Genomic DNA, 12,544 nt, shown 5'->3' with positions numbered 1-12,544 from the left:
GATTCGCCTCAGTCGAACTCACAAGTTAATTATGAAAATCGTCCAGCTATTCGACGACAAAATTTTTCACAAATTAATATCCAATTTTTAACAGCTCAGTGTATAAAGCTGTTTTTTGAAAACTTTTTCGTCATCGTAAAATTTGAAAAAGAAATTAATCCCGACGTCTGAATGTTTTTTAACAAATGATGATTTTTAAATCTGATGTTGAGATTTTTAAATGAGGGTTACATTTTTTCAAAAACCTAAATATAGATTCCGAGTCATCAAAACTCATCAACAGATCGTTACAAAAATCGTTCGACCAATTTTATGTAGTGGAATTAAGTACGTAGGATGTTTATTTATTTTAACCACTTTATATCCTCAGTCAGCAGTCAAGTGTTCTGTTTATTTTATTTGATTTCACGACCTAGACCAGCTGAATTGACAGAATCTTGACAGTGAATTCATGTTCTCAGATGATAAAAATTAGTCACGTCTATAAAAGAATGAACGATTTTTTAAATTTCGAAATTTCAAATACGCGAAAATATAATAACGAAAGATGAATTGTTCGAAATCTTAATTTTTGACAGTGTCACTGATTAGAATAATTACTAATTTCTTGATTTTTTAAAGTATCACCGATTAGAATGACTACCAATTAGTAACACTTTCAAAAATCAACATTTCGAACAATTCATCTTTCGTTATTTTATTCTCGCATTGTTCACGCCTTTGGCGAACGTGTAATTTGAACCCACAGTGCCTAGTTAGAATATAGTTTCAGTGCTAACCACCAGGGGGCAGGCGGGTGCCGCTTGACGCCCCGATAACCGCAAGCGCGCGAATTTCGGCAGATCAGTTTCGGCAGTGATCGAGTGCGGACGAGCGCGTCTTATCGCGTGTTTCATAATCCGCGGTACACTCGGTCAGCTCTCCGTATATCGGATCTCCCTCTATTATGGTATTCCATGTGTCAGGCTGTATTAGAACAATATAGGGCTCGATTCTCATCAAGCTAGTCAAGGGTCATCACCTGGACGAATCACATGATGTGCTCGCAGGAGGTGATCCCAGGATCACTTCCGGGGTACACCCTTAATGCGACCTTGTGTCCACATTAGGGTGTTTAAAAAAAAGACGATTTTTTTTTGATTTTTTCCTTATGGTGTCCAAAAATTGATAGTATACCTAAGACCAAAAATTTTGGTGCCAATATGAGCTCTTACTAATTAAATAAAATTTTTGGTTTTAGGTATACTATCAATTTTTGGACACCATAACAAAAAATAAAAAAAAAATCGTCTTTTTTTGAAAGACCCTGGTCCACATCCTGCAACATGATGGAGGCTCCAAAACGTTGGGCCCGGGTTGCAGGCTTAGGCGTGGTGTACTTTCCACAATACTATACAGATTGTTCAAAGTATTGTTTCCCTTAGTATGGAGGCCATCCCTCCCACGTTAATTAGACCAAAGTAATAAAGCTCTATTTGGTAGCGATAATTGATCTAGAAATTAAGATCAACCTCAGATGGTCCTCACCTTGATGTATTCTGTATTCATATGCGTTTTCTGTTCAATGAACTTGTTTTTACCGTCTGGCTTGCTATGCTCGGGCTTTTCCCTCTACTCAGTGAGGTTTTTTACGCCCGAGCAATTTATAGTTAACTAAATAATCCGCGAAATGACTGTTCTTATATTTGAAACACCGTCCACTCAACCCTCCTCGAATTCTCATCCCTTGAGGTATATTCCAACGTTTCGCATGTTTGAAATTTCGAAATATTGACGCCCTTACATCACAGAAGGTGATAAAAAGTACCAAAAAATAAGAAAAATAAAATTTCAAAAATTTTCTAAAAACCTCTCATCACCCGGTACATTTTCCGAGATATTCACCCAGCGATAGAGATTCAAGGATGTTACAATTTCCATCTCGGTATCGGCTCGCATGTGGATGACGAGGGCTTCCGGGGTGCATGGAGATCATCGGGGGTGCGTAAGGGATGGGGGTTGACCGCAGGAGCAGCGAACACCGATCACGACCCCCGAAAGCCACAATTATCACTACGTGTCGAGGACGTGTCGCGTCGTTCAGAGTCGGTGGGCAGAGGAAACGAATGCGTGACACGAAGGGTTGGAGGGTAGAAGGGAGAGAGGGAGGGAGGCGGTAATGCTGATTGTGGAATTGTGATGCAGATCCGCGAATTTCTATCCGCGCCATGATTTGCCTGTCCGTTCTGCAGGGACCGCCAGCCGTGTATCTGCATCACCTGCAATGCGCGGCGATATACCCCCAGGGCTGCCAACCCTCATCCTCCCTCCTCCACCCTTCGACCGGCTTCGTGGTAAACATTTAAATATTCATCCCCGTAGAAGAAAAAAGGACAACCTATAGTGCGGTGAAAACCGCGAGAAATGTGTACATATTTACAGGTGAGTGTGGATATGTATATATATGGGGCATTCCGTGCCAACTCTGTCTCTGGGTCTGATCCTGACTTCTGATTCAGCTCGCGATTTTTTTATATCATTCTTTCGACTCTCGAGGGCTCGTGGTTTCTTTTACGAAATTCATCGAATGGGTTTCAACAGTCTACTGTTTTTGAAAATGAAGGTATTCAACGACTTGATTAAAAAATATGAAATTAGTTTGAAAAATTGTCTGATCAGAATTTCTAAGCTCTGACCTGGATCGGAATAAAATTTCATTCCTGTTTTCTCGCATCTTCTTTTGAAGAAACTTTTGGAGAAAATTAAAAGGTAAAGTCAGTTCATTCCGTATCAAATTGAGGTTAAGAATTTTCATATTTTGTCGGTTAATGTGTTCTTTAATTTAGATTTATAAATAATTTAATTTGATTAAAACAATATTGAAAAGAAAAAAAAAGTCAGAGAATTCAAGGATCGGAATCACGTTAACTACGCATGGAATGCCTTATGTATGCGCGTATTTATAGTTATTTACACATATTTTGCATAGCTACACCCGAGCTTCGAAACGGATTATCTGTAGATCGCCTTTTGCTAATCAAATATGCAGTGCAAGATTCTGGGACGATAATTTTGTAAACTGTGAGAAAAACAACAACGCGTGTCAGGTGAAACGGAAGTTTAATCATAGGTTTGCTTATCTATTTTTTATTACTTTTATTCCCTCTATTCTTTTCTTTATTTTATGTTTTTACCGCGCGTGGGTATAATAAATTATAACATGTGACATGGCTCAGGATTGTTTACTATTTTAGCTTCAGGATAATTAAAGAGGAAAATGGAAAAAGGCCACAAGTGACTTTTTTTAATTTACACCCTCTTTTAATTCTACTCTTTAATTATCGAAGAGTTTTTGTCTTCCAATTTTCGAATTTTGGAAACTTCTTTTCTGCAATCGTTTGCACATCGCTTGCACTTGTTTACACAATCAGAATTTTTATTTGCACAAGCACCCAAATGAAAATGCTCTTGAATTGGCAAACAAGTGTAAACGATTGCAAAAAAAAAAATTCGAAAAATTCAAAACTTGGGACGCCAATTTCAGACAATTGTCAACTCAGCCTGTCTACCTCTCAATTTCACAACCAATTGCCAGATTTGGCCAAATCGCTGTTATTCACCCTTAAAAATAATTTTTCAAAAAATATCATAATTTTCATGCTTATTGCTAATGAAAATTCTGACTCTGCAAAAATTTGCAAACGATGTGCAAAGAACTGCAAAAAAAGAAATTAAAAAATTAAAAACTTGAAGATAAACTTCGCACAGTTTGAATTGACTTGCTTTAAATACTCTTGAGAGTTTTCAGCGAAGATCGTGACATTCCGGTAGATTCTTGGCGACACGTTTCTCTCTCTCTCTCTGTTCCTGCTTTTACACACACTTTGTCGCGTGTTTTACGGTTTGGAAGGGATAGGCTTAGGCCGGGATTCTACGGCTTATTTGTTTCACCGGGGCTTCTAAAAATATTATGACGAATACTTCGAAGACCTGGCTCGCGTGGAAGGCGCCTCTCTGGTGCCGGCGCTTGCTTCGGCTCGGCCTCGATCGCGATCATCAAGGGGTTCAGGAATCTTAGCTCGACTTCCGTCGCTCACGTTTACAACTTACAGCCAATTAAATTTGACGCATTAACGTTTTCAAGGCTCTCCGACCCCCTGGTCTATTCTAGTTCGTCCTTAGAATTAGTTTTCGGGTCTCTTTCATCCCTTCGATAACTACTCGCTCGGTATTGAACGCGATTTTCATTCTTACGCGTGTCCTGGCTTTGAAACGAGATGCTAGAATTTTTTTTTTTTTTTTTCATTTTTTTTTCATTTTTTTTTTTCAAGTTGGCAGCACCGCTTTAAACCCTTCGGCTTTTTTTTTTTTTTTCTTCTTCGATTTCAGACTCGGAAAAATCATGCTTTACCGAATTCTGACTTGAAATGACTTTTGCACGTTATAGATTTAATCGACTGGCAAAAAAAAAAAAAAAAAACAATTTCACACTTCAATAACTTCGGATTAGAAAGTTTTTGAATCACGGAATGAAGATTATGTAAAAGTTTATTCCTGAAACAACGTCTTGATTCATTCGTGCAAAAATTTGATGGTAATGTGGCATTTTTTTTTTCAATTGTTTGCTACTTATAGTTATAAAATTGTGGTCAAATAATTTTCCACAAACTGATTATAACTGGCTGGATATAATTCTCGATTAATTTTAATTAAAAAAAAAAAAATCTGCTTCAAAATCTGTCTTGTTCGATTTAAATTTCGTAAAAATTTTTTCTGATTTCTTTTTTCTATTTAAATGAATTCTTAAATAATTTCGAAATCGTGTATCAATGAATAGAAAAAAAAAAAAAGCGTAATTGGAATAAAATTTGCGTAAAATGAATTGTAAAAAAAAAAAAAAAAAAAAAAAAAAAACTGACGAGAGTACAAAATTTAGTTACCTACAGAAGAGAGTGTTGAAAGTATCAACCTGAGAATTTTTTCCTGTTGCAAAAAAATGAAACTTTCCCTTTTCTTCCACGAGGCTAGTTTTTATTCCGTTCTTTTGAACTTTTTTTTTTTTTTTTTTTTTTTTTTTTTTTTCCGCTCCGCTTAGGCGAGGTGTAATTTGTAATTCTGATAACCGATTATCGTGTGAATATATATTCTGCACGGTGAGTGTGTGAGCGAAGGCTTCAAAAACGGGTTGAAGGATCTCTAACTTGTTGCGGGACGGGCATCGCATGCCTTCCAGCAGCGAAAGGAAGAAAGAAAGAATAAAGCGAGAAAAAACTTTCCTCCTCCTCCCCCTCCCTCTCCCTCTCACCCTCTGCGCCCTTCATCCTAAGCAGGAATCATATTTTACCGTGAGACAGGGGGAATCTCACTACCAAAGTTAGCCGGGCAGTTAATCTCGCCAAGCTTTTTCGCCGAGATAAATCGAGGGCCAAATAAGAAATGACAAATCGTGCGAACCCCCAGAAGTCATTATATTATAACCTTATATGCAGAATTAGGGCCTGCCGAGCTACAACTGCGTTCGTATTCTACTGACTCTCGCTACTTATTAAATTGTCAAATGTAGTGAAGGGTGGGGCAAAGTGGGCACCTTAAAATTTTTGATATCTCAAAAAATTTGGGGCAATTTATGGTGTATTCTGGTCTAGAAGCCTAAATTTTAAGCATTTTTCAAACTCGGATAAAAAAAATGTATAACGTTTTCACCATCCATTTTTTTATATGATTCTTTATTGATATTTGAAGAATATAAAAAAAAAAAATGTAAAAATTGTCGAATTACAGGCCGGTGAAGTGGGGGCTACAAAAAAAAACGGTGCTCCTTGGTTGACATGATTCCAACCCTTGTAGTGATCTAAAACAAACAAATTAGAAAAATTCTTCATTAGTAAAGATGTCGCTATCGGATTGACCTTTGCCAAAGGAAAGAAAAAAAAAATTCACGAAATGGCGTCGACATAAAAAAAAACATTTTTTTACCCCCTTTTTTTGACCTTTTCGAATTTTTAAAAAATACTTAAAATTAAAATTTTCCGAAATTCAGGGCAGGAGCGATAGAGAGATATATAAAAAAGATTTTCGTCAAATTTCAAAGGAATCGGTAAGGTAGAACTTGAGATATCATGACAACCACCTCGAAAAAAGTAGTTTTGAGAAAAACGCGTTTGGAGTTTGAGAAACAATTCCAGTAGAATAACTCATATAATAATATTTAATACTCACTTTGGATTAATCGGCGATCCCAGATCCATACATTGGGCCTTCTTCTTTTTTATAAGCAATGTCTTGCGAAGTTCTTTCTGCTAACCGAGCTGTTCTGCCTTCTTTTGAAGCAGCAGAAGCTCGCAGTTCAGAGCGATCAATTCTAACTTCGTTACGTCTGTAAATCCGCTGTATCTCCGAAAATAATTCAAATTTTGAAAAATCCATTCAAGGGCATATTCTTAAGCGTCTAAACTTTAAAAATACGGAAAAAAAAAAATCGTTTTTTTCAAATTTCTAGACCAGAATACCCCCTTAACCTCGATCCACGAGAGAAGAAAAAAACTACTCGTATACACATTTCTCAGAAGCATGATCATAGATTAGCCCAATTACTCTGAAGCTTCGTTTCCACAATTGTTTATTTACTCGACAAGCATTAAGATGATAACGTACGTAACAATTCTTCGCGATCGTTAAGATCAACGTAAATTTCTCGGAAAGCTCGATGAGATGATTAATTCTTCTCTGAGTACTTGGTAAGGAGATTATAAAACTGATTACAATCATTAATTAAATCGAAGTCCGCTTCTACGATATTTTTTTTTCTTTTTCTTCTTAATTCTTTTAGTCTCGTTAGCGATTCGCGCCGGACTTTTCGAGGCACGTGACTCAACTTATCTCTCTTCGCTTGCAATTAGATCGACTAACTCGGTAACTATGCCGATGGTTAATTCCGGACTTACGGCTTACGGCTCTCACAATCAGAGAACACTGAACTAGCCAGTGACTATTCGCTTTCAGTGTTTACTAGCCCGGTTGGTTACCGTTTTGCGGGTCTAGGAATTATACGAGTATACTTCTAGCCGCGTGTTGAAAGTTTTAACCACGTTTAGAGAGCCGGATCATGTACCCCGTGTACACTAGGGTGTCCCTTGTTTAGGGTGTTGACGAATTTTTGTCACCCCAACCCCAAATCAATTTTAAATAATTAGAAAACAATTATATGATTTTTTTAGATTTTTAGATAATTTTGTGGTTAAAGTTTCTTATGGAAATTATATGAGAAAAAGTTTTTTTATTTCTATATATTTTATTGTAAAAGTAATAATGTGAAAGAAGAAAAATTTGTAACAAATGTAAAAAAAATCTGTAAAAAAAAAAAAATTGACGTAATCATTTCACGCAATCTTGACAAATTTCATACCCTTGAAATCTGACTTTTTTTTTGCATTTAGATGAAGTGTAAATTCGTTTAGATTTGCTGGTATCGCGATGTAAATTTTTGTCATTTAATAGAGAATCGTTCAAAACGTAAAGGGGTGTAAAAAAAACTTCAAGTTTCGCTCTGAGACGTGAAAAAATGACTCAATAAATGAAGCTAGATCGAAATAAAAATGTAGAATGGCAAATTGAACTGTAGGAAGAGTAAATAAGAGGCAAAATGGATAAAATCGAGTGAAAATATTAAAAAACTTGGGCGAAGAATTTTTTTTTTTTTTTAATAATTTTTAAATATAAATATTTCAGAAGTTATACCTTAAAAAAAAAAAAAATAAATAAATAAATAAAAAGTGTCGCTGCTTGAAAATAAGTTTGTATAATTAATCGTTGTGTGTAAAAAACATTCTCGCAGGTGTAAAATAACACAGAACACGCATAACTGCGGTGGCAAGTGTAGGCAGAAATTAGCATCTCTTTGACGTTTATACTCGGAGGATTCGTGCACTTGCAGTTTCTCATGCAAATCGAGCGTCTTCCCACTTGAGAGCCTATTGACGAAGCGGAAGTGAATCGTAATTGGTAAAATAATGGCGTTATCGTGCCTTTCATTCGCTGCCTCGGCGTCACACGGTCGCAGTAATTTGAAAATCCCATTTTTAAGCATTTAAAAGTGTGTATCGGGCGTTCCAGCTCATTTCGACCTCTCGGATTTGGCTCGCAATTTTTTATATCATTCTTCTCACATTTATCATTCATCGACACAATTTAAAAATATGACAAAAAGTTCTGAAAAATCGTGTGTCAGATATAAAAATTTTTAATCCTACAAAACATTGAAAAATTAGTACTGAAATATTTTCGTACGTCATACTGGATTTTTGAAATTTTTTTGAAGTTTTTTTTTTTCGGGACAAAGCTTGTAAACAGTAAGAAGGAAAAATCTCCTCATTTCGGGTCTGAGCTTGAAAATTTTTATATCTGCCACACGATTTTAAAAAATTTTTTAATTATGTCCATGAAAATGTTGGGTTTGAAAAATTGTAGAAAATTTCAACCATGTCGAAAAAATTTAAGAAAAAAAAGCTAGTACTTTCAAATTGAGAAGAATGATATAAAAAATAGAAGGATCGAAAAGGCTCCAATTAAGTTCCATGTTTTCGAAATTTGCTGTGAGTACAATATTCAAAGTTTTTTTATTCGTTTTTTATTTTTATTTTTTTTAATGCTACTCACAGCCTTTTCAATCATCCTCTTCAGCCGCAAATTACGAATCGTCAATCAAGCTATGATCTGAATAAATGAAAAGAGAAAAATCGTTGAACGACTTACGTTTGTTTTGAAATTCAATGGAGTCATCAGCCCCGAGGTAGTTTCCGTTAAGAATGATAATCGCGAATATCAGCGTCACTGCACAGCCACACATTTTAACAGCAGTTATAATTTAACCACTCAAGTCAAGTGGTTTTCCAACTGGCTTTTATAATCGTTAAATCGTATCAGGTTAGGTACAGTTAAATTGGAATTGGTTCAAGTTATTATCGACCCTCAATAAGTAAACGTAAATATTTTCTATTTCTTTATTAATTCGTATATTTAATTCATTCATTTATTCATTTATTTATTTATTTATTTATTTATTTATACGTGTGAACTGTGAAGTAGTTTTGGTCATGAATTACTATTTAAATACAATTATTATCATTATCACTATTATATATCCTTAAAACTGTTTCGCTAATGAAAATACTGATGAATACTGCAACGTTTACTTGGTATATAATATCGTTAATTCCCGATGACAGCAAGAAAAAAATAAAATAAAAAATAAAAACATTCCATGTCCACGAATTATTCCATAAAATGGAATCTCACATTATCGTACAACAAATTTCACTTCGAACTTTTGTATAAATTTCAATTTCCCAACGTATGATCAGCTGCTCAAGTTGTCTTGCCAAAATTCACAACCGTAGGTGTGTTAATTGTTTTTTTTTTTTTTTTTTTTTCTCTTTTTATCCCTTCCAAAGAAAAATCGTTAAATTCGGTTTCGATTTCGTCGCGTGTCTTTTTCCCTCCTTCCTATCAGACTGACAGCTGATTTCCGGCTTTTAACAAACTTCGCGTGTGTATCACCTGGACTTTTGAGAACTGTAAACTGGCCGCAAAAAAGCTCAGGGACCAAGACTCGAAGCGACTCGCTCATTCCGGGCTGAGTTTTAGTCGAGTTTAGTCGTCGCTCCCTGTTTTCCTCTTCCTTCCAACCTTTTTTTCAGCTTTGGAATCTCCTCCTGAACACTTTTTCCATTCGCTCTCTCTCTCTCTCTCTCTCTCTCTCTCTCTCTCTCTCTCTCTCTCTCTTTATCTTTTTCTCTTTATTTCTCTTTCTATGAACGACACATGTTCATTATTACAACCCAGGACACCCAACGTCACTGGCAGCTTTAGGGTACAGCAAGAAATCTTTTGATTAACAAACGTGCCGCTGCTTTTTTGTCCCCTTTTGTTGCGGTTGAATTTTTTCAACTCTTTTCTTTTTTCCTTCTTTCGTCGACTTTTTTTTTTTTTTTTTACATTCTCTTTCCTTTTTCTATTATTACGTTTCTCCTTATTTTCGTTACCGCACTTCACTTGCCGGATGGTTTATTATAAAAAAAAAAAAACACGAGGGTGTGCAGTTGATAAAGTGATGTTTGAAATTGGCGCCACCCGGTTTCGTGCTTTAAATTTTCCCCTCTTAGATTGTAACGTTATTGTTTTTCCTTATTTTATTCAATTTTCCTTCTATTCAATTTTCCTTCTATTCACTTCCAAATTGTTATCAATTTCTATCGAATCGACGATGTCACTTGTTATTTTTTTCACTCTTTCGCTCTCTTTCTCTCTCCCTCTCTCTCTCTCTCTCTCTCTTCAGGTATACAATTTGAACGTCACATATTGTATAATCGCACTGAATTTCGTTAACAGATTCTTCTATCACTAACAAAAAACTTGTCACCCTCGTTATTCATGTTTTTTACAGTTATAAATAGAAAGTTTATCAATCGATAGATTGTTATTATTATTTTTTTTTCGGAAACACACACAACACAATAATCAATTTACATTTTTTAATCCACGATTTTTTAATATTTTCAAAATTCGCATTTTCATTCTCGTTTCATTTTTCGCCTGTTTTTTTTTTCTTTTATTTTTTCGTTATCACCGAAGTTCATTCGAGTCGCGAAGCGATTTTATTATTCCGATAAAAATTGGCGAAACTGGGATTCAAGTTTTGTGATTTAATTTTGAGGAAAGAGACAAACTGCGATTGAAAAACCGTCAAGGAATGTCGCTGTCGCGGGGTTGTCGGTCGCGCTGGCAGCGACTGCCGCTACACTAAAACTAAAACTGAAGACATGTGTGCAGTCCCCACTCGTAAGAGTCCCTCGTGCATCACACTGACGCCATGACACGCACCCATTTTCTCACGCACGTGCCACGACCACTAATACTCAAAATTATATACAGAAATACACGCGTGTCCGGCCTGCAGGCCTCTGCCTTCCTCAATGCGTCATCCCGCCGATACGACCGACGAGGGGCTCCCAAATCTCGGAAGACCTGCATCCACAGTCGAATTTGCCCATATGGGTAAGTCACATATCCATTTAATGCTCGATTTTATAGTCTTTCGTCAGTGTCATGCAGATTTCTTCCGAGTTTCGATTCTATGATTGTCGTTTGTAATCCATGGCTGATCACTGAAATGTCATCTATAAGGCTGTGGATAATTTTGTCCAGGAATTATTTTTTTTTATCTTATTTTTATTACTTTTACTCTTTATGATTAAATCACCATTGATTTATTGCTCGATTTTATATTTTTTTATCCGAATTGCTAGTTTTCATTGCAGTTTTGACTCTATGATTGTCGTTTGTAATCCATGGCTAATCACTAAAATTTTATCTATAAGGCTGTGAATAATTTTCTCCACGATCTATTTATTCTCTATGAGTTAGTCGATATAGACTTATTTCTCGATCTTGCATTTTAAATCTGTGTTACACAGATTTTTTTTATAAGTTGAGATATCTATGTTTAACAAATATAATCCATGGTTGATTAATAAAATGTCAACTATAAGATTGTGGATAATTTTGTCCACGAATTATTTATTCTTTATAATTAAACCACTATCGATTTATTACTCAATTTTTTTTTTTTTTTTTTTTTTTTTTTTTTTTTATCCAAGTTGCCAGTTTTCCTGAGAGTTTCGAATCTTTAATCGTCGTATATAATTCATGGCTGATCATTAAAATGTTATCTATAAGGCTGTGGATGATTTTGTCCAGGAACTATTTATTCCCTTTTGTACGATTTACGTTCTTCTGACTGTGCTTCGCATGATTCGACCTGACATTTTCTTTCCATGATACCATAACAATCCACATTTACATGTGATGATATACTCACATACTTATGTAATACACGATACATCTTGTATCTTATTTCTGGACATAACCTAATTGCTGGTTTCTGTTTACCAAAAAATTCTCGCGTACAAATCGATGCAATTTGACTTTATCGATATTCCTTCGCTGGATCACTCAACCAATATGTCATCGAAATATAACTGCATCATTATGTTTGTTTACGGAATCATCACTGTAACAAATCTGGAAGGCAATAGATAATTTTGTCCAGTTTTTTTAACCCAGCTGTTAACCGTTTCGCAATGGCCTCCGAATTAATGCAGGATTGAGGCAGTGCATGTACGATCATCATGATCGACAAGGCATCGCTAATGTATCTGAAATTAGTGAATAATGTATCATGAATTAAATTTCACACTGAAACCCCTCGATCAAATAAATCCAGTATTATCTTGATCGCTGTTTTTTGTTTTCTTTTCGTTTTTAATTTCTCTCTGTAATATTTAACAATATTGCCAGTCAATAAATTTGTTCAATCATGTCCGTCTCAAATCACTTAACCCTTTCAATCACATATCTTTCAACTTCATATCTTTGTCTGAATTTTGTTACTCGGCGGTTTTCGAGGTCGTCGATCACGGATCCGAAGTCAGAATTTGGTAATTTCTAAATCCAATATGGCAGATGTAAAATCGAAAAAAAACTAGCAAAATTTCATGATTCTGAACGA

The 12,544-nt window shown here is 35.5% G+C and overlaps 1 protein-coding gene across 1 annotated transcript in view; it reads right to left on the bottom strand.

Annotated features, from left to right (window-relative positions):
* LOC124414079 (hemicentin-1) overlaps positions 1-8,996 on the bottom strand; it is a 115,824-nt gene extending 106,828 nt beyond the window's left edge. Inside the window, exon 1 of the mRNA XM_046894982.1 lies at positions 8,731-8,996. Within this exon, the coding sequence (XP_046750938.1) occupies positions 8,731-8,824 (94 nt within the window). The 5' untranslated portion in view covers positions 8,825-8,996. The remainder of the gene's footprint in view (positions 1-8,730) is intronic.
* Positions 8,997-12,544: the final 3,548 nt, after the last annotated feature.

Source organism: Diprion similis, chromosome 13, assembly GCF_021155765.1.
Source record: "Diprion similis isolate iyDipSimi1 chromosome 13, iyDipSimi1.1, whole genome shotgun sequence".
Lineage (NCBI taxonomy): Eukaryota > Metazoa > Arthropoda > Insecta > Hymenoptera > Diprionidae > Diprion > Diprion similis.
This window is presented reverse-complemented; position numbering and strand designations above follow the sequence as displayed.